The 27,997-nt window shown below is 39.8% G+C and overlaps 2 protein-coding genes across 4 annotated transcripts in view; one reads left to right on the plus strand and one right to left on the minus strand.

Moving 5' to 3' along the window:
• Positions 1-14: 14 nt before the first annotated feature.
• On the minus strand, positions 15-3,244 carry TIFA (TRAF interacting protein with forkhead associated domain). Of its 2 annotated transcripts, none has more exons than XM_081332944.1 (2): positions 3,067-3,244; positions 15-994 (listed from the first exon to the last, which is right to left on the minus strand). In XM_081332944.1, exon 2 carries the CDS (start codon positions 970-972, stop codon positions 433-435), a length of 540 nt encoding a protein of 179 aa, XP_081189070.1. In that variant the 5' UTR covers positions 973-994; positions 3,067-3,244; the 3' UTR covers positions 15-432. The 2 variants fall into 2 exon arrangements, with proteins under 2 accessions (XP_081189070.1, XP_081189071.1); XM_081332945.1 differs by having other exon boundaries at positions 2,856-3,068.
• The window catches only part of ALPK1 (alpha kinase 1), a 76,872-nt gene continuing 51,463 nt past the window's right edge, over positions 2,589-27,997 (plus strand). The window contains exons 1-3 of one of the 2 annotated variants that reach the window (XM_081332938.1): positions 2,589-2,837; positions 22,960-23,023; positions 23,687-23,789. The gene's annotated coding sequence lies outside the window, so the exon portion shown is untranslated. The remainder of the gene's footprint in view (positions 2,838-22,959; positions 23,024-23,686; positions 23,790-27,997) is intronic. The other variant, XM_081332939.1, reaches the window with a different exon arrangement.

The raw sequence follows: 27,997 nt of genomic DNA on the forward strand, positions 1-27,997 counted from the left end.
CAATGGAGTGGGCGTGGTTTTGGCGTGATGCATCCAGCCCGCTGGCCGGCAGTTTGACATGCCTGATGTAGAAGAAAATGTTGGGAGAGAAGAAGAGAAAAATGGAAGCATTAAGTTCCTAGTACAAACATCAGTACAACTTGGATCTAAATACAGAGAAATAGCTGCTATGAGTGGTTGATGGAGGGAAGGAAGGGATTTTTTCAAAGATACCAAAAGGTAGCAATGTTGAAACAATATTTATTCAATTGTTATGACTAGCCATTCATCAAATGGCTCGGGTAGTTCCAGAAATATGTTAATCTATTGGCAATGCAGGTGAGGATACAAATATGGATGTACAGATATCATTTCAACTACCATAGCATACAAGGTAAAGCTGACCACTGAATACACAATTGTTTGAAATTGTTTTTCATGGAATTTTCCAATTTATACACTCTCATCCATCTCTATTGGAGAGTGGCAATATGAACTGCTACTTTCACATACTGGTTTTTTCAAAACTAGATTTTTTTCTTGTAACAGTGACGTTCTGGACAATTCAAAGCAGATGTTAAAGTAGTCTTCACACTGTCCTTCTTGTTTTTGCAATAACATCTGGTAATCTCCAAAGCAAACCATACATTTATCTGGTAGATTGACTTTATTTAGATAGGCCAGTTCAACATCGTCCACAGTTAACTTTCCCTTTTTGCTCAGATTCTTAATCTCAAAACCAAACTCTGAGCTGTTGAAGTACCTGAAAAACTGAAGTCCAAACTGAAGACGTGAAACCCGTGAATCTAAAAAGTGAAAATGACAGATTTTTGAATCTCTTCCAAATTTCACTGTGTCATCTGCTCTCAGCTGTTGTTGGTGACAGAATCTTAAAGCACCAAAGACTGTTTTTTCTTCTTGTTTTGGATGATAAATAGTGATTTTCAGACATGTTACAGTCTCTTCAGTATCTCCAGTTTCAAAATCAGACATGGCTGTACTAATTCAGAAAATCCTAAAAGAACAAAGTATATATTAAAATCATTTTAAAATCAAATTGCTGCACACTTGCTGGATGTTCATTTTTTTTTATTTTAATCCCATTTATATCCCGCCCTTCTCCGAAGACTCAGGGCGGCTTACAATCTAAGCACAAATCAATGTGCTTAACAGTAGCCTTCATTCTATGTATATGCCTGCTTATTAGGGCTTTCACACACCTCCCAAGCGGCATTATTACAAAGTCAGCTTATTGCCCCCAACAATCTGGGTCCTCATTTTACTTACCTCGGAAGGATGGAAGGCTGAGTCAACCTTGAGCCTGGTGGGATGCGAACCTGCAATAATTGCAGGCAGCTGGTGTTACTTAAGGAGGCATTAGCTCACTGCTCCACCAAGGCTCATGAAGAACAAAAAAAAATCTGCCACCAAAAATGGAAGCAAACATGCTGCAGTGTTGCAGAATCAAGACACTCAAGACTCCGGAATCAAAAGAAGTTTGTTTTATTTTGTGCAAAAGGTTCAGAGCAAAAAGCATTATCAATGTCTGAACACGTTTTCATGGAAAAGGAAGTACATATATAGTCTTCAAAAGTAGCAAAACACGGAAATGTAACTTATGAGCATTGATTGGTTACTTGAATTACAGCCCCCAACTCCCCTTGTCATACAGCCCCCAGCCCCCCTTGTTGCTATGCTGAATTTAGCTGAATATCTTGCAACCTTTTACTGATCGAAGTCACATATTCCTTGAAGAAGCACTTAAGTTTCCAGCACCGTGTTTGTGGTTAGTTACAAACGAGACATACGTGATTAGAAGTATCACAGCTCTATGCTTGACTAAATAGGTGTGAGACAGATGAACTCGTGGGTTTGGCATTTTCCATTTCCTTTTTCTTTTCTAACTTATACATGCGTTTTCTTTATGCCTCACTTTTATGTCCTGCCTTCACTTTTATGTCCTGTCTCAGCAGCAAAGTCCATTTTGATGGGGATCATAAATATTTGACAGGGATGGAAGCTACAAGGTTTGGTCCCAGTAAACTTCAAATATGGAAAAAAAAATCTTCAGATTAGATTTCAATTTACTGCTTTTTACTACATAGGAAGTATTGATTTATCTGATTGGTTCAAATACTGCCATTTATGGGGAGACCTAAAGGGATAGTTATGGCTTTTAAAACCCCTATCCATCATCATTATAAAGTCATGGCAGCACATAAAATTAAAACCACAAAGGCAGCATAAAACTATTGCAGAAGATATAACTTTAGTTTAAAAACAAAAAACGAAACTATATTTAGTTTGAGGCTTAAAACCAAGCATTCTCATCCCTTACCCGGGGATATACAGGGGGTCCGGGGCACCTATTCGTGTTGGTTTTCCTTCCAAAGGGAAAAAGAGTTCCTGTCGAACATCTAAATCAGGGGTCTTCAAACTTGGCCCTTTTATGACTTGTGGACTTCAACTCCCAGAATTCCTCAGCCAGCGTATGCTGGCTGAGGAATTCTGGGAGTTGAAGTCCACAAGTCATAAAAGGGCTAAGTTTGAAGACCCCTGATCTAAATTATTTTCAGGCAGGCGTCTCAGCTCCGCGTTACCAGACTGCGGAGTCTTCCCCGCCCACGTGTCTTAATTCTGCTTGCGTTTGCAAACAGAATGGAGGCCCTTCCCTACGAGGGTTGCACTTTCGCTTCTGTTTCCGGCGTGGTAAGTGGAAGTAATGACTCTACGGAAACATCCCACGAAAAATCCAGGCAGGCGTTCTCATCTGAAATGAAGCGGGTCTAAAGATTTCTTGGCTGACCTCCCACTTCACCCCGTTCTGATCTGAACTTTGCCACGGGGCAAAAGCCAAGGTAAGCTGTCAGTCTTACTTTAATCTATTGCTTCTCCCCGTCATTTTCTGTAATGTTGCTGGTTTTGAGTGTAGCACGAGTAGGTTCGCGCCAAAAGCCATCATTTGAATGGGAGTCGGCTCTACCAAACTCTGCATTAGAAATTCAAATGATTCAAAGCCTGCAATATTAACAGATCGGTAGATCGGCTTCAAAATACGATTTGTTTTGCCTTCCTCCTGGGACTCACCTTTTCAAAGTGATCTCATAAGTAGCAGCAGCACCAATGAGAGAGAGAGAGAGAGCGAGAGAGCAAGTAACTGGAAGAAACGGATCCACCAGGCTCGCGAAAGGATGCCACGCTGCAACTGCAGAAAAACATCTACTTTTCTTTTCTCGCCCAGCAAAAGGGGAGGGGATTTGTCTCAATTGTGGTGCATAACCAAAGTTCCTCCTTTTCTTCAACCGCGAAAATAGAAGGAGGGTGGGGCATGCGAGCTGGTAAACAAGATTGTAAAATGTCGATAAGGACTCATCTCCTTATCAGCGATACCGAGAAGATTGGAAGACGGTTACTTCTTTCTCTGGAGACATTATTGTTTCACAACCAAACAATATCAAAAGATATTTCCATTTTGAAGTTCATTCCATATCTGAACGTTTCTTTTGAAATTTATCGGATTTGGTAGGGGTATTAGGTGTTTTCATACTGTAATCAACTTATTTCAAGTTTTAAACCGTTTGAGATCCTGCAAGTGAAGTTTGGATTGTCTAATACTATGGAATGGCAGTGTATTCGGTTGAACTCTTTTTTTAACTTCACAATTTTCTCCAGACACATTAGCCGCATCTAGACGAACTTCTAAATTACTGTGAATGCTGAAAAGTGCTTTGGACAATTTCAAACCTATAACTTTTAATAGGCAATTAATGAACAGTAGATAGCGGTTTGCAAACACTTTATGGTAAGGAGCTGGAAACTTATGCTCAAAAAAAAAAACCAGTAGTGAAAACTTAAAGAATATCAAGCATATTTTTAAATTATCTCAAGATGAGATTAATTCAACAAAACTTTATGTGTACAGGTAATCCTTGATTTATGACCACCTCTGTCCTGGTCCTATTAGACCTCTCAGCGGCTTTTGATACCATCAACCATGGTATCTTGCTGCGACGTCTTGAGGGGTTGGGAGTGGGAGGCACTGTTTTACAGTGGTTCTCCTACCTCTTGGGCCGTTCGCAGACGGTGTTGGCAGGGGGCAGAGGTTAACCCCTAGGCCCCTTAGTTGTGGGGTGCCTCAGGGGTCGGTACTCTCGCCCCTCCTGTTCAACATCTATATGAAGCTGCTGGGTGAGATCATCCATGGTTTCGGGGTGAGGTATCATCAATATGCTGATGATACCCAGCTTTTCATCTCCACCCCGAACCAACCCAGTGATGCCCTCGACGTGATGTCCCATTGCCTGGAAGCGGTACGGATTTGGATGGGGAAGAACAGGCACCAGCTCAACCCGGCCAAGACTGAATGGCTTTACGTACCGGCATCTTATTTAGTCCAAGAGGTTCCATCTTTGGTTATGGGAGGAGAGGTGTTACCTCCCGTTGATAGGGCACGCAATTTAGGCGTCCTCCTGGATTCATGACTCAGTTTTGAAGATCATATAGGAGTTGTGGCCAGTGGGGCATTTGCCCAGGTTCGCCTGGTGCGCCAGTTGCGCCCCTATCTGGACCAAGATGCCCTACGTACAGTCACTCACACACTCGTTACCTCCTGTATGTATTATTGCAATGCTCTCTACATGGGGCTGCCCTTGAAGACCACCCGGAGGCTCCAGCTGGTGCAGAATGCGGCCGCGCCGGTAGTGATGGGAGCATCCCGATACTCCCATATTACACCCCTCCTGCGTGAGCTGCATTGGTTACCGGTTGTCCTCCAGGTGAGATTTAAGGTGCTGGTACTTACATGGCTTAGGCCCGGGATATTTGCAGGACCATCTGCTGCCGGGAACGACCTCCCATCTCCCAGTATGCTCACACAGAGAGGGCCTCCTCAGGGTGCTGTCAGCTAGACAATGTCGGCTGGCGGCCCCCAGGGGGACGGCCTTCTCTGTGGGAGCGCCAGCCCTATGGAACCAACTTCCCCTTGAGCTCCGGATGGCCCTGGATCTCCGGTCCTTTCGCCGTGGCCTTAAAACATTCCTTTTCCATCAGGCTGACCTGGACTGACGACAGGGATTTTAAAATGTTTTTTAATTTTTAATTTCAATTTTAATTTATTTTATTGGGGCTGTTAATTTAATTCTTTTTAACTTTTGTATTGCTGTATTTTATTGTTGTTAGCCGCCCCGAGTCCTTTGGGAGATAGGGCGGCATATAAGTCCCAAAAATAAATAAATAAATAAATAAAATGGAGCCCAAAATTTCTATTGCTAAACAAGACAGTTGTTAAGTGAGTTTGTGCCCTATTTTATGATCTTTCTGCCACAATTATTAAGTGAATCACTGCAGACGTTAAGCAAAGGTAAAGGTAAAGGTTCCACCGCACATGCGTGCTAGTCGTTTCCAACTCTAGGAGCCGGTGCTCATCTCCGTTTCAAAGCCGAAGAGCCAGCGCTTGTCCGAGGACGTCTCCAAGGTCATGTGGCTGGCATGACTAGACACCAAAGGCACACGGAACACTGTTACCTTCCCACCGTAGTGGTCCCTATTTTTCTACTTGCGTTTTTACGTGCTTTCAAACTGCTAACGTTAAGCAAACCATGCAGTTATTAAGTGAATCTGTGTCCCTCCCCCCCTTGACTTGGCTTGTCAGTAATCAGCTGGGAAGGTCACAAATGGCAAAAGTCTGATCACATGACATGGGGATGCTGCAATGGTCATAAGTGTAAAAATCAGTCATGTCACTTTAGCAGAGATGGCTAAATTGACTGTTTTGATAAAAGAAAAGAATATAAGTACTTTGTTTCTACTTGGAAACCACTTCTGGACTTTTTCCTTGAGGTGGAAAAAAATGATACTATGATTTTGGATTTTATTGATTAGATCAGGGGTGTCAAACTTGCAATGTCATATGACGTGTCGCGACTCATCACGACTTCTTGCCCATTGCCGGCAATAGGGTGGGTGTGGTTTCGGCGTGATGCATCCAGCCCGCAGGCGGGCAGTTTGACACCCCTGGGTTTGATTTGTTCATATAGAAATAGCTGGTTCATACTACTAAAGAAATGTAAAAAGTTGAGGTTCGATGTTAATCCCTTATTTTACTGCAACAGAGGGAGTCAGAAGTCAAGACCTTTTTTTTCTTCCCCCCCCCCTTTTCCACACTTCCCTATTGTTGTTCCTTACTATTTGCTTTTGTATTTTCATATTTTATATTATAAATAAAATTATTTTAAAAATGTGCAATAGTTGCTAAAGCAAAATATTCCAAGTAGCAAATTCTTTATAGTCTGTCAGTTCAGTGGCATTCTCTCCATATTTTATTCTGCCTATGCTTATTTGCTTGCGATGTTTGAGGAAAAGATGTATCAGCTGTGTAAGATCTATGAGCTGAGGTGGTGCAGGAGTTAGAGTGTATTGCAGGCTGACTCTGCCCATAAAGGCAGGAGATCGATCCTGACCAGCTCAAGGTTGACTCAGCCTTCCATCCTTCCGAGGTCAATAGAATGAGGACCCATATTGTTGGGGAAAATATGCTGACTCTATAAACTGTTTATAGAGAGCTGTAAAAAGCACTATGAAACGATATGTAAGTCTAAGTGCTGTTGCTAAAAGGTGTGAATATTAAAGTAAAGACTATTTAAAAAGAAGTCACTTTTTTCCAGTGCTGTTGTAACTTGGTCACTAAATGAATGGTAATGGTAATAATAATATAGGTAGTCCTCAATTTACGACCATAACTGAGCCCAAAATTTATGTTGCTAAGTGAGACATTTGTTAAATGAATTTTGCCCCATTTTACAATCTTTCTTGCCACAGTTGTTAAATGAATCATTGCAGTTGTTAAGTTAGTATCACAGTTGTTAAGTGAATCTGGCTTCCCCTTTGACTAGGTTTGTCAAAAGGTTGCAAAAAGGGATCATATGAACCTGGGACACTGCAACTGTCATAAATGTGAGTCGGTTTCCAAGCATGTGAATTTTGATCGCATGACCATGGGGATGCTGCAATGGTCATAAGTGTAAAAAGTCATCATAAGTCACTTTTTTCACTGCCGTTATAACTTTGAATGGTCACTAAGCAAACTGTTGTAAGTCGAGGACTACCTGTAATGAACTTTATGAAGCCATTTAAAGCATAATTTCAGCTGAGACTCTCATAAGCTACTTTTAAAGTTCCTGACCTTCATTGACCTGGCTCTCCTGCACCAAGGTTACAGTATTAGGCCTTCATGTAGATGAAAATTCGGAAATATTTCAAAAGAGTTGATTGCCTGGTTCATCATGGTCAAAGAATAAACTTTTATTAATTAAATTTTTATAACTTTTTATAACTTTCACATTTCGGGGTACCTTCGAGTCAGTCTTGACTCCTGGCAACTGACTGGACTTGACCCTGCAGCTTTCTGGGCAATATTTCAGACTTTCCATTGCCCTACTTATAAGGTTGAGAAAGAATGACTGGCCTAAAAGCTTTCTGTCTAAGGTGGGATTAGAGTGAAGTTTCCAGTCTGGTATCTTAACCACTACACCAAACTGTCTCTCATAAAATGGGTCAGAAGACATTGATGCAAATAATGTGGATTTGTCTCACTATTGTACCATTGTAGTTCACTATTCATAATTTTTTAATATGGTTTTGGGAAGAGTAATATGTAAATTTACACAATTGTGATACATTCGTAACATTTGTGTGGTGACATTAGGAACCATGTAGTTAGTATCATCTAATCATAAATCCCCAAGGGAAAATTACTGTTCATAAAATGTGTCTTAAACAGGAAAGTACATAGTATTGACCTAAAGTTGGTCAATTTTATTGATAAACAACAATATCAATATTTCTCTGTCATTGAATATCAGCTTTGTGCTTCTTCTGCATGTCAGTGCTAACCTAAAGTCATTTAAGTGTATCATATCAAAGTTTCACCAGCACTGTAGCTTGTAAAAACACAGTTTACATTTACCATTTTGTAAAAAGAATCTATTTCTTTTTTTAAAAAATCGTAATTAACAAACTATGCCTTGAGGTATGTTTGAATATTAGTAGCTCGGGATGGTAGTTGGGCTGTGGGTTTGATCTCCAAGCTTGGCGATTTGGCTGCAAATGTTTCATCTCCATTGGGGGAGGGGGGGACGGGACATCTTCAGTGCACTTTGAATTGTCTTCTTTCAATTTTAAGGCATATTCGAGGCTTGCTAGGAATTCTGTTTTTAGCGTATCTTTGTGGTTGAAGTTGAGTCCTTTTGTCAGGACTTACTTGTTGTTCTTCATCTTTGAGTTGGAGGTTGGATAAGTTCTTGATCCAGGTTTGTTCCTTGTTGTGGGGGTTGTTGGTTGTTAGTCTGGATAGCTTGCTTTGCAGGGCAGTGTGCTTCTTTTCTCTTGTGTTTGTTGTTCTGCATTCAATGGCTCTGTTTAATCTTTGCATGAGTTGTGGTCCAATAGTGTTGTTGCATAGGAGCTTTTGCTCGGTGAGGCATTTTATGTATTTGTTGAGGCGGTTGTTACTATGCCTTAGTACTATTAGATTTGGGCTACAAAACTCCTGTGACCAAATAGATGCAGCCAAGCAATAAAGAAAATTCTAACTTTTTGCTGTCAATTTCCAGTAACAATATTCTGTACAAACCATTTTTGTGTAATTGTAGAAATCACCCCATCTTGATGAAAAATGAGGAATCATTTTTAGTCCTATTTTAGGCATGAAAGCCAGCTGGGTGGTTTTGAGCTAAACACTGTCTCAGCCCAACTCATTTCACAGAGTTGTGTGGAAAATAGGAGGAGGAAGCAATATTAGGTATGTTTGCCACCTTGAGTTATTTATTAAAATAATAAAGTTGGGATATAAATAAATAAAATAATGTTGAAAAAAGTGCTTTTGGATAGCAGTAGATCTTAATGCTAAGTAATAGCACTAGTTCTGAATGCTAAATGATTAGCGTTTAGCATTAAGAATTAAGATAGCATTAAACAAATGATGTTTAATGAGTAGGAAGAATGTACCAAGAATCATTTTTGTTTTACTTGATGCCTTTGTTAAAAATCTAGAGTTGTGGTCTAAAATTTAAAAAAATCTTAAACAAATCAAGATTGCAGCCGTGTTATTTAGCCTTTAGTATAATTTATTTTAAAATGTATTTTGCATGTAGTGAGAATTATGAATTTCATACTGAATTCTAGTTAATATGTCTTCTTAGCCATGTGGAAGAACATCTAGACGTTGACTGAGATTTGTTTATTTTGATGTATGTATGTTAAATCATGGTCTAATATTCTATGTGAATCTTCCCATGAAGTACCTAAAAAATTTTTTTTAAAAAAATAATTATGGTAAAATATCTCGGAGAATTTCCTAGATCAATGCCAGTTGTCTCTAGGAAACTGGTAACTATATTTATGATTTTTGATAAAGCCATTTCTTTTCTGTAACTTCTGTAGAACAGAGAAGGTTTCAGGATCCAATCTGGGTCAGTCAATTGGACCAGAGGTTTAGTCTTCCAAGCTTTTGGACTTGTTCTGGGGCCCATCCTCAGGGAACTTCTCTCTAGCGGAATGTGTGCTACCAAGTACTTAGGGGGCGAGGACTTGGCAGCAGAAGCAAACAACAGCCAATAACTTAATAGCTAGCCATCAACACCCCAATCAGCAACTAAAAAGCCACAAACAGCCAGGCACTATATAAATAACACAGAGAGAATACCCCAAAGCATGCATTCTGCTAGCTGGCTGAGGAATTCTGGGAGCTGAAGTTCACAAGTCTTAAAATTGTCAAGATTGCAGACCCCAGTGCTAGAGAGAAGTTCCCTGAGGATAGGCTCCAGCATGAGTCTGAAAGCTTGGAAGACTAAACCTCTGAGTCCCGGTGACCAACCCAGATTGGATCCTGCAACGTTATCCTGGGACACGTATATTTGCCTTCATTCAAGAGAAGGTTCCCTACACTAGATAATTCCAAATATATGGTTGCATTTTGACAGTGCTTTTTTTGTAAAAGAAAAAGGTGCCGGAACACACACATGTCATACAACTCACCTTGCCTACCCTACAAGGTTCCATCCAAAAAAGGTGCCGGAACTCCGTTCTGAGCGTTCTATGAGAAAAAAAGCCCTGCATTTTGATGGGATTATTTCATTCACATATAACCATTTCTTTCCTTTCAGCCATTCCAACTACCCCATTCACATAGGCATCCACAGGGAAGCACATTTCATCAACTTCGTATTGTATGACATTGGGATGCTAAGTCTGTCTGTTACACATTTGCATACAATATTTCAACAGAAGTGGCAGAGTTTGTATCTTACATCATGAAGTCACAATGCATGTTTCGTGGTTAAGAACAGACACCTATTCTCATTTATCTCATTTCTTATGATGATCAGTGCTTTCTTCATATTTAATTGATTCGTATTGACAAGCCATAACGTTGCTTGCTTGTAGGTGGCTTAGCATGTTATATAAAATGATGATCAATTTGCAAATTTAGTTAACTGTTGCTTTTTTGACAAACAATGGCTTAATTCACTCTGAACCCAGCCTTGTCAAAGTTAAATCCACTAATGAATTACAGAGTTGTTATTGTTATTATTCATTACTCATGTTTAACATATGCTGTTATGTACTGTTTCTGGTTAAGCTCATTTAGAACATTTTTTGAGGAAAATATTTTAAATACAGTATCTGCAAGATTTATTTTTCATTTGCAGTTTGAAAAAGTGTTTGTATAAGCCAAACAACACCTTATTAGTCTATAATATCTAACAAGGACTTGATGTCACTTGGCACTGACATCTCTGGAAATTCCTGTTTGAGCAATGTTTGAAGAGCAATTTTTTCACTGTGAATTTCCTGCAAATCTCTCTACTAGCTTTCTCTTTCTCAATAATGTCTTAGAAGAAACATAAGCTTTTCAAATCAGAATGAAACAACTTCCTTTTGAATAACATTGATTATATCTTTATTGCTATCTATAAAACAAGAAAAGGTTTCAGTAAAGTTGTATTCAAGGAATTATTGATTTATTACTTAAAGAACGTTGATTTAGTGTATTTGCTCTAATTTTTGCTCTCTGTCTCTCTCTCTGTCTCTCTCTGTCTCTCTCTCTGTCTCTCTCTCTCTCTCTCTCTCTCTCTCTCTCTCTCTCTCTCTCTCTCTCTGTCTCTCTCTCTCTGTGTGTGTGTGTGTTATTACTGAACTGCCAATAAATTAGATTCACATTTTTCTACTCCCTTTTAAACACACACTTGTAATTATCAGTATTCACCTCCAACTAAATCTATTTGGACTGAAAATAAGTTTCTGCATGTTTGCTTAAGTATAATTTTTATTCTCTCTCTCCTTCCCTCAGTTCCACTGCCATCATTAAGCATTGTTAAGCAAGCTGTCTTGTAACCTCATCTTTCCCTATTGACTTTGCTTATCACAAATCAGCTCGGAAAATAGCAAATGGCAATAATGTGATAGGAGAGACTTACTGGTGTTATAGATAGTCCTCTATTTATGAGCACAGTTGGAACTGGAATTGACATTGTAGGTCATGGTGGTCTAAATTGAGTCATCACCTAACCAACTAATCATCACCTGTTCTGATTTTACAACTATTTTTATAAAGGTAGTAAGTCAAATCACTGTGGTCCTAAGTTGAGTCATAATTGCTATCATAATTGTGAATCCAGCTTAATTAAGGATGGACAGGGTGCTGAGATCATTGTCAATGTGTGATGGTTGTAGAGCACCCAAGTTATGATCACAGAACCATGGGGTTATTGCAACAGCTGCAAGTTCAAGGACCGGTCATAAACCTACCTTTATCAGCATTGTTGTAACTTCAAACTGTTGCTGAAGAATGCTGTGAGTAAGTGACAATTACGTGCAATAAACCACAGGTCGTCTTTCGCAATTGAGAACTGAATTTCTGTCAGTAAACAATGCAGTCATAAAATACGACATCACCTGACTGTGCCATTTAGCAACAGCAGTCCCAGCAGTTACCATTACCATTATTAAACAAGGACCACGAGGGTCATTAAGCAATGAGCTCATGAGACCATGATGTGGGAAAAGGAGAGAATCCAGAAATGTTTGCTTGTGCTGCTGAAACTGTGTTCCATGCAAGCAGGCTGGTGGGCAATTGCTATGGGCAGATGACTATCACAAATGAGTATGTGGAGTATGAACAGGCAGGTAATTGTCACAGGTGGGCACTAACTAGGTAATACAGGCAGATGGTCACTAGGGAGCATGAGATCCCCATGCCTCCTGGGAGCTCCTTGGGTGAAAAAGTGGGAGAGTGGGAACAAACTGCAGGAGCAGCTTGCAACCTCCTGCAGCTCCCCCATTGACTTTGCTGGTGGGAAGCCATCAGGGAAGGTTTCAAAAGGCAGTCACATAACCATCGGACACCTCAACTACGTAATTGCAAACAGATTGCCAAGCATGCAGAATGGTAACCACCAATCAGCACCTCAAGCACCAATCAGGTGCCGTTGGTTAAGGTGGGTTTTTCCTCGTGACCACATGACTTGACTTACGAACAAAGTGACTCAACTTATGACCATCATAAAACTGGTCATAAAATCGGGTCCAATCAGGTGATGATTTCACTTACAACCACAGTTGTAACTTACAACCACAGTGACTTACGTCAGATATTCTACAATTATGGCTCTAATTCAATGGCTACCTGTAATGCCAATAAGTCTCTCCCATGCTATGATGCATGTTCTAGAAATAATGCATATTTTACAGAAAGGGCCAAAATGATAAACCTGTGAACCTGGTCTGTAAATGAAGTTCAGCAAATAAAACTCCAGTGTTCTCGTTTGAATAAAAAAGTAAGGCATGGCTTACTTTGAAGTAGAAAAAAGAGGTTAAGCCTACAGAGTTGCATAGGAAAACCCCAATAGTTTCATCTAATAGCTACGTCTGGGGAAAATATGGAACAAATTTTCAGTAAAGAAATATTTATAAGAAAATGGAGCAATTGAACTGAGTGGTCTGTCACAGATCCTTTTTACCACAAGTTATTCTAAATACAAAAATTCTAAATATTCTAAGTATAATTATTGAATGTGATGTAACCAAAATTCAACACTCTTACAGTGCTTCAATTTCACTGGAAGATTGAAATGCACAGTTAAATTGACTCTGCTTTTATTAATAAGCTTTCAAATTTTGTAATAAGCTTTAAAATTGCCTGTACAATTTCCACAGAGATGGAAAAATGTTTATGAGCTCCTGCTAATGAGCAAAGTAGTAGTCAAATAAGAAAGGAAAAAATAGAGAAGAAATTAGGAAAATAGGAATAGAGTAAATATAAAAATTATAGAAAAATTCACATACATTATTTTCTCAAATGAAAAAAACACGTATCTCAATCAGATACATTTACCTGACAAATTGCATTGCCCAGTTCAAAGAGTTCATGCTATTCTATATTGTAAGAGAAGAGCTATGTTAATATATGATGACAAAAAAAGGAGTATGGAACCATCTTTGCTGACTATCATACTTATTCCTTTTAATAAATATTGCTAGTTGGGAAAGTAATAACGGATTCCTTCCAATTTTTTGCAGCCACTCTACTGTATACAAATAGTCCTCAACTTACGACTACAATTGAGTCCGAAATTTCAGTTGCTAAGTGAGACGTTTGTTAAGTGAGCTTTGCCCTGTTTCACAACCTTTCTTGCCACAGTTGTTAAGTGAATCACTGCATTTTTTAAGTTAGTAACAAAGTTGTTAAATGAATCTGGTTTCTCCATGGACTTTGCTTGTCAGAAGTTTACAAAAGGTGATGACATGATCCATGGATCCATCATAAATACAAGTCAGTTGCCAAGCGTCTGAATTTTGATCACATGACCATGGGGATACTGCAATGATCATAAGTGTGAAAAACAAGCATAAGTCACTTTTTTCAATGCCATTGTAACTTTGAACTGTTACTAAATGAACTGTTTTAAGTTGAGGATTACCTGTATAAATTTAGAATGTGGTTTAGATAAAAGTGCTGCATTTTCTTTCCTATCACTAGATGGCAGTGTTGTATCAGACATAGTCTATTAGTTCATAGTCCATTAAAGTTGGGTTAGTTCTACTTCTGAAAAATTAGTTCTTCAGCAGAAACTGATCCTATCAGAATGTCTGTACATTACTCCTTTTACGCACATGAGAATTTTCACTGAATCTGACTTATTCTACTTGTGTTCATTTCCTTTGAGAAGTTCAGGATTAAAAGTTCTGGACCAATAACTATGCAAACGAAATCCTTTATTTGCTGTTGAAACAGGCGCAGAGGCAGAAACTGGAGAAGTATCACAAACTTCCTCCTCCTGATTCTCTAGCAAACCCAAGAGGAAGGTTGTGGCTGTCACAGTTTTCAAAAGTAGGAAATAAACTAGAATTGAGGAGTCATAGATAAAAGTCCAAGGTAAGAATAATAAGCGAAATGTTGTATGAGCAATCACAAAGAAGCCAAACAAAGAACTAAAAAATTAGTAAACCAATGACAAGGATAAGGATATGAAACATAGGTGTGACACAAAGATGTCGTTGATCCAAAGTGAGATTTTATTTATTTATTTAGCGTATGGCTGGTCACACACAGAATTAAAAGCACTTCATATTTACAAGTTAGAACAGTTAAAACAATTTTTTTTTTAAAAAAAGAAGCAATTATAAAACCTAAGAGGAAAACAGAAATAACATTTCAGAGTTTAATGTCGAGTTTGGAGATCCAGTCAGTAGCTGCCGTTGTTACGCAGAGGAAGTCCTTAAAATCTCCTGGGTATCTTCTATTAGTGCATTCCCTCACTATATGTTGGATAGTCTGTCGGGGAGCCCCGCAATCACATTGTGCTGAAGGTGTCTTTCCCATTTATACAGAGAATCAGCACACACCCCATGAGTCATTCTAATTCTATTGTATGTCACCCATATGTTTCGGGGTAGATTAAATCCTGGAGGTATACTATTAGGATTAATATGCTCAGAAATATCTTGGGAGGTATAGCTACTCCATGCTTCCATCCACTTTTTTTTTATTTAAAAAGTTTTACAATACATTTTGACTTTAATCCCCCCTCCCCCACCCAACCCTCCCTATCCCTTCCCCCCATTCCCTCCTCCCCCCCCCCGACTTCCCAGAGCTAAATACAGGGTATAAAATAAAAAAACAAACATAAGCACCCCTATGTTATCAGCAATAAACTATTAGTTCTATCTCCCTCTAGCTCATGTAAAATGAATACAAACAATATTAATATTACAAATAAAGTAAAAAAGAAAAAGAGAAAAACAGAAAGGAGCTTTACTCAGAATAGATTTTCTTAATCCCAGTCCTTATTCATATTAATTTCAAAGAAAAAAAATAAACAAATTCTCAGTTACACGCCAAAAGCGCCTATCTATTAACCTTAATAATCTCCAACCAAACTAAACCATAATCAAAAATAATTCTTGCATGTATCACACCAAATGTCTCGCAGTTCCAAGTCATCCTTGAGTTCAAATAAAAAGAATAAAAAAAAGGGTTAAGCAATCTGTAAGACAACTTGTTGTTAATTAGGAGCTTGCATACCCATTCTTAGTTCAACACACACTTTTAGTCCATAACCCTAATATACTTTTCTAACAAGCAAATAACATCCATCTTAAATTGTGTTAAATATTAAAAAAAAACTTTCTTTCTCCTCTATGATAAATTTAATCCATTAAGATACTAATTTAAAAATTTAATCAGCAATCTTAACGCCCCAAAACTTTTGGAGCACGTCTGTCATGACCCCCAAAACTTCTTTGGACCGCGCCCCTCCCACATCTTCACTGTAAATACACTTTGGAGATTCCATAACTATCTGCTGGTCTTGCTCTTGCTCTCGTCTCGCTCTTCTTAGGGCGGCACGGGTCTTCCTCTGGCCTCCTGCAACATCCAATGAAACTGTATCTTGATCCCCTCCAACACCATTGTCCTCTATCTGTCTGTCTGCAACATCTTGAAGCTTTCCCTCACCGTATCCCTTAACAGCTTCCAAAAATGATAGGGGGGTTGCTTTTAACACATTGCTATAAAAATCACGTGCCTGGGCCACAGTAACCAAACGATGTCTTTTACCTTCATGCGTCACCACCAGTCCAACTGGAATCTCCCATCTAAACTTAATATCACATTTCTTAAGTTCCTGTACTAAAAATGCAAAATCTTTCCTTCTCCTTAAAATCTTCGGAGGAATCTCTTTTAAAACCAAGACTTCTTGCTCAGCCACTACCAGTTTAGTATCATAGGCAGCTTGAATAACTTCATCTCTAATTACTCTCTTTGTAAAATAGACCACCACATCTCTGGGTAACTTCCTTTGTCTTGCAATCCATGAATTTACACGAAAAATTTTGTCCATATTTCCCTCAATTTCAGATGCTGGCTGGCCCAATACCCCTTCCAGAGCCTCAGAAATCAGCTGCTTTAAATCTTCTTTACAGTTCTCCTTTAAACCCCTGACTCTAATAGCATACTGCATCTGATGATACTGAGCAAGGCTCAATTCTCCGTCCATTTTATCCCTTATATTTTCATTTTCTGATACCTTTGCTTCTAATATAGAGTTCTTTTGACTGAGATCCTTCACTTTTTCATCCAGCTGTTGCACACATTCAGCTACAGATTCAATCATAGACAACATGTCCACCCTCATTGCTCTAAACTTCTCTTCCATCTTCTCCAGTTTCTCCTCCAACTTTTTCAGCTTTTCATCCATCATGTCAGACATCAATTGTGAATGCTTTCCAAGAGCATCTTGTAAATCCTTAAGCGTCAATGCCGGAGGAGGTGCAGGAGGAAGCAAAGCTTGCAATGAGGTCTGTTGCACCAGGGAAGACCCCGCACTCCGAAGAGCTTTAGAGGTTTTAGCTGCCATCTTCCCCCACTTTCACTTATTGCGCACTTTCACTTTAAAGCTATAAAATCCATTGAGCTAGAGAGTAAAGATAAGAGTCCACATCACCTTGACCTCCTGTACCGCTCTGCCTGCATCTTGATAATCAAAAGTATTTCCTTTCGGCAGGGGTGGTTGCTAACGCCTGGCTCTGCTCCATAAATCCCGGAGCAGGGGCGCTGCGCAGCTCGGAGCAACCCAGGCTTCGGGGGGGCTCAATCCTTCAGCCGCCCAAACTCTCAGCTCAGGCGGCCCCGGAGAGCTCAACCCCTACCTGGGGCCTCACCCCCTCCTCTTCTCCCGAGGAGGGGGCTTCAAATCCATCTAAACAGCTGATCGGCACTGTTTACGATGGAAAAACACAGCTGCAGAGCGGGCAGCCCAAAAATGGCTGTCTTCGGCGTCGCGTCGCCACCGGAAGCTTGCTTCCATCCACTTTTGTATAGTGCTCTGATGTTCAGCCAGCAGCTTAAGCACTGTGAGGAGTGGTGGATTTCTTGACTTTAATCGACATCTTAAGAGATCAGAGGTATAGGCATGAATGGGTAGAGAGGAGTTTAGCAGGATCTTACTATACTCCCGAATGAGAGCTTCTTGTCGTCGTAAGTGTGGGGGAAGTATGTGGCTAAGAACTGGTAGCCAGTGAATAGGTGTAGATTTTATGCACCCAGTAATTAATCTCATCTTATGGTTGAGTTGAACATCAACAAGTCTTGTATGTGAGCTGTTTATCCATACAGGTACGCAGTATTCCGCTACAGAGTAGCAAAGCCCAAGGGCTGCGCATCGAAGAGTTGGAGCTGAAGCTCCCCAAGTTTTTGCAGAATGTTGTTTCTGCTGTTAACCTTGGCAGCCATATTCTGAATATGTTTTTTAAAAGACAGGGTCCTGTCTAAGGTGACCCCCCAGATATTTTGGAGTTGCCTCATATGGGAGCAATTTGTTATTTAGGTATACATTGAGTTCTCTTTTTGCCAGTTTATTATTAAGGTGGAAACATGATGTGACTGTCTTACTTACGCTTGGGATTAACCTCCATTGGTGGAAGTATGTGCTCAGAGTTGTAAGGTCGGCTGTAAGTACACCTTCTGTAACTTCGATGTCCTTGTGACTATATGCTAATGCCAAGTCATCAGCGTAAGAGAACTTTGTTGATAGCGTGGGTGGTATATCGGAAATATATAAGTTGAATAAGGATGGGGCCAATACAGAGCCCTGAGGGAGTCCATTCAGATGTCTTTGCTTACTAATTTTATTGCCCATGATGACTTGAAAGGTCCTTGCTGAGAGCATGTTATTTATTAGGCGGCCCATGGTCCTACAAGGGACAGCGTGGAGGAATTTGCTTAATAGACCATCCCTCCACACTGTATCGTATGCTGCTGTGAGATCCACAAATACAACAGATGTTTTCAATTTATTCTGATAGCTGCTTTCAATGTGGCTAGTAAGACTAAGGACTTGATCGGCACAGCTCCGATAAGATCTAAACCCAGCCTGTTCAATCGGTATTTGTTCGTTAATTTTCTGTCCAATTCTGTTAAGTATCAACCTTTCAAGTAGTTTATAACAAACACTTAACAGAGCAATGGGGCGATAGTTTTCTGGCTTGTTGCTTTCTTTTCCAGGTTTTAATATGCCGATTACCTTGGTTCTCTTAAATTCTGGAGGGAGCTTACTGGAAGTTAGGATATCTGTGTAGAATTTTGCCAGCCAGATTAATGAGGGAATAGAAAGAGGTAGAAAATGTAGGCTGAGACTGAATTCCAATTTCATGTGACAACAGTCCTACGAAAACCTAATATAGGTAGTCATCGACTTACAACAGTTCATTTAGTGACTGTTCAAAATTACAACAGCACTAAAAGAGTATACTTTAAAATTAGTAATTGGCCATTACTAATGGTGGCCCAGGCGGCACCATGGCAGAGTGGGACAATAGACAAAGTCTTTAACCCAAACCCAGGCATTTTATGTCCCAAAGGCCTTATTTGCTCCTTTGACTGTCCCTGTCCAGTCTATGGCAGTGAGAGGGGAGGAGGTGGTGTGGGAACAGTGGCCCTTCACAACAGTCCCATTTTGTCATGTGGCCTCCTGGGAAAATTAATTGCCCACCTCTGCGTTATCCAGTTGCTATCAGTTTAAATTCTGAAGTTAGTGATACCTAGAGAAAGTAATTTGGAAGACAACATTTAAACTACTACAGAACTACTTAAAAAGAATATTGCAAACATTACTGAGATATTGTGTGTAAAACACTTTACATATACTAAATTAGTTTGATTGTATAAATTATAATGCATAAAACCTAGTGGCAATTTGCTCAGGAGGAGAAGAGGAAGAGCGGAAGGGTGTGTCCTGGAACACAGGTTTCATATATAAAATCTCCTAGATTGAATCCATTGCATTGTCAGACCCTAGAGAGCTGGTGCTCGACTGTATAATAAGATTATATACATGAGATCACCAGGCATCTACTGTTGTAATCAATACTGAACACAATAGATAATGGTTGCATTCTCTAAATGGCAGTACCATGTATAGAAATAAGGTACAATATCATCTGAGGTAAGAAACCAGTATTTTGAATTCCAAAGCTGCTTTTATTGTGATTTTAAAATGTACTGCACTTTGACTGCCATTGTTAAGTTCTTCAAATGACATGCATTCAACGTGAAATTGCCACTTACAATTATATCCCAAGTGGTATCAGTAATTGAATTAATATATGGCAAATTCGTACACTGGTGTCTGAAGAGAATCTGTCAGACAGTGCTGTGGTAATCAGTGTGTGTTATTTATGGCCCATCTCATAATACAGATATTAGACATAGTATAAGCAGGGTTCATCAATAGCCGGGGTGGGCCAATCAAATAGGTCACCTCCCTGCAGAAAAGAAGAGCATTAAAAAAAAAATCACCAGGGCATTATCTGACCACGACAAAGAGAATAGAGATAAGAAAAGAAATATATTTGTGTTTTCTTCTTGACAACAATACATTTTCTGAGATGCAAAAATTACTCCAGACATTAAGTAAAGCAAAAACTTACTTGTATTTTTATTTTGTTTTACTTTACTCAGTTAGAATAATAGTAACACACGTCTTAGGGTGAATTGATTCACCATGAAAATTTTATGTCAGAAATTCTACTTTGTTGGTAGGATTGCTACATCTGGACTATATATTCTAAACCAGTAGATGGCAGCACAAATTTAGAATTTTCTCTTTCTCTTTGCTGTCACCCAGCGGAGTTCTGAATATTTGCTACTCAAATCTAGTTTAAATTTATATCTTTTTCCCTTTTGTGAATGCAATAAGTTGATATACAATCCCCACTTGGCTGGAGTGACAACTGGATATCTACCCTAACATTTGGAAAAGACCAGTTTTGGGGGGGGGGGGGAACTCATCTGGAAAATTACCAGGAACAAGCACCATTGTCTTCTGAGTAAATGCAATAGAATATGCTGTGTCAAAAATAATCCAGAATACACAGGCTAGAACTAAAGTCCCATTTCAAATCTTCTCAGTTCAAGAAATACCCTTTCTACAATATGGAGTACATGAAGATTGCTGGTCCCTAGATGTCCATATATTTCCAAGAAGGAAGTTATATGTAAGTGATTGTTTCCATATTGCTTCTTGTGGAATCACTTGTACAAACAGTTACATTATATTCTTTCATTCAGAGGACTATACTCACGCTGCTCCCTGGCTTTTGGAGACATTATATATTGTCCCTGGGATCTTCTGAAACTCTATCACAGAATTACATCCTGTCTGAGGTTCTGCTGCAAAAGGGAAATATCATGAATAATGTAGTCACCTTAGGAAGTACTAAACCTGATATAAGTTGTTGCATATGTGTAGGTGCATGCTTTTGGTATGATAAGGAAATTATTTTTCTGAGGTGAAAAGCAAGCATACCTCTTTGCAAAAACATAAGAATATAGATGCATGCTCCTAAGATTTTAAAGACTACAATATAATTTCAAAGTATCCTATTCTCAGACCTATGTCCATATAAAGAGAACAATAATTTGTTTCAGGATCCAATCTGGGTCGGGAATCGGGACCAGCGGTTTTATCTTCTGAGCTTTCGGACTCGTGTTAGAGCTCATCTTTAGAAAACTTCTCTGTGTGTAGTATTTATATGATGCCTGTTGTATGTGACTTTTTAGATGTTGATTGGGGTGTTGATATTTGATTATTAAGTCGTTGGTAGTTGTTTGTTTCTGCTGCCCAGCCCTTGCCTCCTAAGTACTTGATAAGCTGGTGGTAAATCAACATTCATGTTTCTCAGGCTTCAATCACTTCTCTGGCTATTTTTATACCTGCTCGTCCAACAATTTTAGTAGCTGCAAAATTAAATGTATGTCCTTGTCGTTGCAGTGTGAGGCTGCCAATGACTTTGGGTCTCCTTGTCTGACTACTTGTGTTCTTGCAATCTGGTGGTAAGCTTCCTCCATGTCTGTCCTACATAGTCACAGGGGCAATCCATGTAAAGAATCCAGTAGATTACATTCGAAGTATCTCCCACCTCCAAGGAATCTTTACAATGCATAATTTGTCCTTGAATGATAGCCTCTGGGCAGTGTGTGATGCCCACTTGCAGATCTTGGAAGCTACATTCTACAGCTTCCAAAATGTTTTTGATGTATGGCAGGGTGTGCCGTGTGTTTGGGCTTGTACCTTGTTTCTTCCTTTCTCTCCCCATCTTATTGCATGCACATCTTGTGACAAATGATTGTGGGTACCCATTTTGCCTGAATTGATCACGTACAGTAGGTACCTGCTCTCCATACTCCATACCATAACTTATTATTTTCTTTATTTTATTACACTATTTACTTTATCTGAAACCCTTTGTCGCATTCCATAGGCTGAAAGTGTTCCATATTATATAGTAGTCTAAATAATACTCACAAATTTTGTCTATGTAGGACAAGATATGTTAGACTTTGCTTTATTTCTCCTGTTTATTGAAGAAATTTAAAGTTGTGTCACTTCTACAGAAATACTGTATTTGTAATTGTTATATCTCTGTTTTCTTTTCTTTTTTAAAATGCAAGGAGTCAACATTAAAAATAAAGCAAGGTGTTGAAACGCATTGGTGACACTTAAAGTCATTATGCTCAAAATTAGTCTCATAATTTTAGGTTGAAATTATATTATTAGTTAAACCCAAGTAGAAAACCATAATTGACAGACTTTAACTTCTTTATATTTGAATCTCAAACATAATAAAGATTTTGAAATCAAACATTGACTTAGATAATGCTTTCATAACTCATGATCAGGTAAGACATGTGTCAGGAGTCTTTTGTCATCTAAAAAAATTCTCCAGATTTGTTTTGCAGTTATGTTGATGTTGGTGTCTTGCCACTTTAAAAATAAGGCCCCATCAATTTTAGACATAGATGTAAATATTTAACCCCTGGACGGTGCATCTGGAAACCCATTTGAAATACATAAAAGGTACTAGATCCCTAAAATGCGTAATTGTTTCTTTTCCCCTGGGAGACTGTGATGGTTTTACAGAATTTGCACATGAAGAAATATTCTACAAACCTCATCAAGCTCTAAAGAAAGGTTTAAAACAGACAGTTCCTCTGGTTAATTTCAAAAGCGTGAGCTCACATTACTCTCTAGCATTTCAGCTCTCTCAACCCAATAGCTTAGGGTTTTAGTGGCTGGTTGGCTGGTGAGGGCTGTTTTTTTTAATTGCAGTTTTGAAGGGTATGTCTCTGTAGACTTGTGAGCTGATGATACATATTCATGAATGAGAAAGTCTTTCCCGACCCTGTTAACACTGACAAAGACTAAGCTGGTTTCACACAGCAAGTGGATGGGAGTTGTGGGTGACAACAGCTGAATGACAAGATTAGCTGGGGGAAAAAAAAATCCTTGCATCACTTGGCCTTGCCTTCCTAATGATTTTGCCAATTGTTGTTGGGGACAAGGCTATCATTCACTAATGACTTCTTCTGACCATATTCAGATAATGACAATTTCCTTAACTTCTATTTTATTGGACACCACCAAGCAAGATCAGAACAAAAAGGAATCAGTTTCAGTTGTTCACAGATTGGAGTTTGGTCACTTCAAAGGTACCTTTGATCTAGAAATATGTAGTGTACCAAATTCATTATGTCTTTTTAATGGGCTTCTTAAATTTATTGCTCTTATTGCTGATCCTCTCTTCAACGTATAGCGTAGTTTTGAAATGGCCATATTTAGAGAGGAACAGTCCAAACTTGTACTTTTAAGAACATTAGTCATGGAAAACAACAGGTGCTTTTGTTCCTAAATGTGACTCCTTTCAGATTCTGCCTTTGGCCACAGAATCCTCTTGCCTGAATGGAGTTGTATACAGAGGATAGTTAGAATGTAGGACTCATGAATAGAATAATTCATCACATAAGAAAAGTGGGTATGTTTTAAATTTGCCACCCAGACCTAAATATATCCCTAGCAAGGTCTAGTAACCCAAATGGCTCACTAAATAACAGATGGATATTTGACCTGGATATGTCAGCATATAAAAACTGTGTCTGCAAGGGGGAAGAGCGTAAGTCTTTTGAGACACAGAACCGTACTGGCCTCTGCCTACCAAGCTTAATGGGAGCATCCAACAAGAAGGAAAAGCCAGACCAAGGAAGTAGGAAGGACCAATTTAAAAATAAATAAATAAGAATGACATATGCAGTAGATTATCCTTCATCTATTTAATATTTTCTTCATTGTCGTATTCGAAAATTATGATTTGGCAGAAACTTTTGAAGTGCCTCTAAGTGCCTCTAAGGCTTGGAGAGGGGTTCCTTGAGGCAACAGCCTGTGCACTCAGCAGTATCTGCAGCAGAGAGATCAAAATAGGTAAGAGAGCAATCCCAGCATTGCACTGAAACCCTGCCCTTTTGTTCATGCATCACAAATAACAAGAATGGAATTGATCATGGAACATGTACAATAGAATGATTCAGTATGAGATTACAGTAATGGGGTAATAAGAAGAGGATGTAAGTGATCATGCAAAATCTATCTGAAGAAGGAAAGCAACATCTGCAGCAATTAACAGGTTTAATATTAGCAAAACTAAGTACCTGAGAATTTTACTTAATAAAATATAATAAAGATTTTTAAAGCTCATGGATTTGGATCAAAGTAACGGTAGATAATTTAAGATGGAAAAAGTTAAACTTGTGATTAGGAAGAAAAAGGAATGTTTTAGTGAGGATTAGTTTCAAATGATTTTCAAAAAAATGAAAATATGGCGTTACACAAGTGGCAAAGACAAATAATTTTATTTGGTTAATTTGGATCATACACAGAATTATAGTATTTTCTGTCTAGATTACTTCTACTGAAGCAGCTAGATATCAAATACTTATACAAATATATTTAGTTGGGTATAAAAGAAAGGTGCTACCTATAAAAGATTAATCAAAGTGTGTACTTAAATTAAAGAGTTAAAAAGAGAAAAAGAGTAAGTCTAGACCTAGCACTTCTTGCATCAGTATTAAATATTTCCAAGAAGTGAATATATAAAAAAATAATTAATGTAGAGATAACTTTTCAGATACATTTTCAAGAATTAATCCTTGAAAACAAGGATTAAAAATTCAGATCATACATAGAATTATTGTATTTTCTGTCTAGATTACTTCTACTGAAGCAACTAGATACCAAAATGCTTATACAAATTGTGATGTATTGGGCTTACTAAAGAGTACCACGTGGGGTTAATTGCTGGAAGGTTGCTTAAGCAGGGAAGCTGGCTAACAGCTCCCAGCTCCTCAGACAACCCGTCTCCAGCGCCACCATTGGCTGCTTCTAGGGCGGCAATAGGTTGCTTTAAACCTATTGGCCGCCACCTAGAGGCCAGGGTATAAATAGCTGCATTCACAGCCCTGTTTCTCAGTTCAGTTCCTGTAAGCAAATAAAGAATGATTCTTTTTTTTTTAATCCCATTTATATCCTGCCCTTCTCCGAAGACTCAGGGCGGCTTACAATTTAAAGCACAAATCAATGTGCTTAGCAATAGCCTTCATTCTATGTATATGTCTGCTTATTAGGGCTTTGCCCCCCCCCAGCGGCATTATTACAGTCAGCTTATTGCCCACAACAATCTGGGTCCTCATTTTACCTACCTCGGAAGGATGGAAGGCTGAGTCAACCTTGAGCCTGGTGGGATGAACTCACTCACCTCGTCTCTTCAATCAAGCACAGAACCCAGCATATAACACTGGCGATGAGGGTGGGATACTGCTCCTCCAACAGAGCCGAGAGTCACTAGGGGAGAGGCCGGAACGTGCCTGGTGGGAAAAAGCAATTTGGTGGGTCTAGCACAGCCACGCTAGCGACCACGCACCTAGAGGACCAGTCCCTGAGCATACGGAGGAGCAGGATAAGAAGACGACGAGCTGCAGCCGCAAAGACCAACAGAAATGGCGAAGGTCGGAAAGCTGGAAGAATTTGATATAGCTCACCCGGAAAGATGGTCTTCGTATCTATCCAGGGTCCCGTAGAGTGTTAAGATGGTCCATTTTTTTATCGGCTTACAGCTTTAAGCTAATTCACAAACCCAGCAAGGATATGGGCCATGCAGATGGCCTGAGCAGGCTTCCACTACTGCAAATCAAGCCAGATCCAGCCCCAGAGGCCCACGTTTTTTCCATTCAGGACTTGCCGAAGTTTCCCCTCCACGCGGGGGACATAGCCACAGAAACGGCAGCAGACAAGACTCTAAGCAGAGTGCTATCTTGGATCCACATGGGGTGGCTAGAAAAGAGCCCTGGACCTGAGTTCCAGAGCTACTTCACATGGAGACACGAGCTCTCAGCTCATAAGGGTTGTATTCTATGGGGGAACAGAGTCATTGTTCCCACCTCATTAAGGGACAGGGTATTGCAATCACTTCATGAAGGTCATCCGGGTATTGTTCACATGAAAGCTTTAGCACGAAGCTATTTATGGTGGCCAGGATTAGATAAAGCCATTGAAGCTCAAGTACACGGGTGTTACACGTGTCAGCAGTCTAGGCCTGAAATGCCACACGCTCCTGTCCATAGATGGGAGGAGACAAACACACCCTGGTCAAGGATTCATATAGACTTTGCTTGGTCCTTTCAGGGGCAGCTATTTCTTATAGTGGTCGACAGCCACTCTAAATGGCTGGAAGTTATACCAATCGCAAATATGTCTACTGCTAGGACTATCCAGGTGCTTAGGAAACTCTTTGCAATGCACGGGCTGCCGGACATTATAGTGTCCGATAATGGGGCCCAATTCACTGCAGCAGAATTTCAGGCTTTCCTGAGGGCAAACCTCATTAGGCATGCGACATCGGCTCCATTTCATCCATCTAGTAATGGGCAAGCCGAACGAATAGTGCACACCATGAAAGAATCACTGAGGTGCATAGTGACTGGGGACTGGCACCACAGACTGCCCGACTTTTTGCTTTGCCAACATTCCACATGGTGCATGGCAACGAGCAAAAGCCCAGCAGAGCTGCACTGGGGGAGGCGACTAATCACGAAACTGGACAGGTTGCACCCAGACCCGGTGGCAGCAGAGGCCTCTCACCCAAGACCCCCGAGAGGGTTGCAAGTGGGTGAGGGGGTGTGGGCCCGGAACTATGGGCATGGGAACTTGTGGGTTCCAGGGAAAATCACTAAAACATTGGGCCCTCTCTCATACGAAGTGGGCCTAGAGGGTGGGCGAGTCATTCGCCGCCATATCAATCAGCTTAGGAAGTGTTTTCCAGAACGGCTACAAAACGAGGACTTCGTCCCAGGTCCCATCCATGGACCTCAAACCAGCAGCCAGACCAAACAATCCACATGCTCTGAGGTCCCAAGCAGTCAGAGCAACAGGGAGGTGGTCGTAGAGGGGCAAAGCCCGGGAGTGCAACATGGGGCTCCTGACAGAGAAAGTCAACCAGAACACTACAGCCACTGTGCTAACTCTGCAGAAGGATTAGACTCTGAGGTGGGCCAACCTGGAATGGCCAGCCAGAGAATTCCGAGTCAGCCAGACTCGCTTGAACTCATGGGCCCTGGTCTACCCAGCCCGGCGGGCAAGCTGGTAGATCAGGGAATGCCCAGCTCTCCCAGGCATTCCACAAGGGTTTGCAGGCCTCCTGTGTATTTACAGGATTTTGTTCCAAAACAACTGAGCTATAATGTTGTATGTGTCATTGAATTGCTGCTAACCAGGAGAGCCTCTGTATTAGCAAAATACGGAACAATGTGTACTTTTGCATACTACTTTTGTATCTCTGTAAACTTTGTAATTGCTGTAATCATTCCTTTTGTTACTATAATGTGTGTAAATTCTAGGGGGAGGGGTGTAATATATTGGGCTTTGTCTTACTAAAGAGTATCACATGGGGTTAATTGCTGGAAGGTTGCATAAGCAGGGAAGCTGGCTAACGGCTCCCAGCTCCTCAGACAACCCGTCTCCAGCGCCGCCATTGGCTGCTTCTAGGGCAGCAATAAGTTGCTTTAAACCTATTGGCCGTCACCTAGAGGCCAGGGTATAAATAGCTGCATTCACAGCCCTGTTTCTCAGTTCAGTTCCTGTAAGCAAATAAAGAATGATTCTTGCTGAACTCACTCGCCTCGTCTCTTCAATCAAGCACAGAACCCAGCATATAACACAAATATTATTTAGTTGGGTATAAAAGAAAGGTGCTACCTATAAAAGATTAATCAAAGTGTGTACTTAAAGAGTTAAAAAGAGAAAAAGAGTAAGCCTAGACCTAGCACTTCTTGCATCAGTATTAAATATTTTCAAGAAGTGAATGTATAAAAAAAAATTTAATATAGAGATAACTTTTCAGATACATTTTCAAGATTTAATCCTTGAAAACAAGGATTAAAAATTTGGATCATACATAGAATTATTGTATTTTCTGTCTAGATTACTTCTACTGAAGCAACCAGATACCAGAATGCTTATACAAATATTATTTAGTTGGGTATAAAAGAAAAGTGCTACCTATAAAAGATTAATCAAAGTGTGTACTTAAAGGATTAAAAAGAGAAAAAGAGTAAGTCTAGACCTATCACTTCTTGCAT

This window comes from Vipera berus, assembly GCF_964194415.1.
Source record: "Vipera berus genome assembly, chromosome: 7".
In the NCBI taxonomy this organism is placed as follows: domain Eukaryota; kingdom Metazoa; phylum Chordata; class Lepidosauria; order Squamata; family Viperidae; genus Vipera; species Vipera berus.

Bases quoted from the DNA above. Each gene is read 5' to 3' on its own strand.
- TIFA (XM_081332944.1), bottom strand. From the start codon at position 972: ATGTCTGATTTTGAAACTGGAGATACTGAAGAGACTGTAACATGTCTG.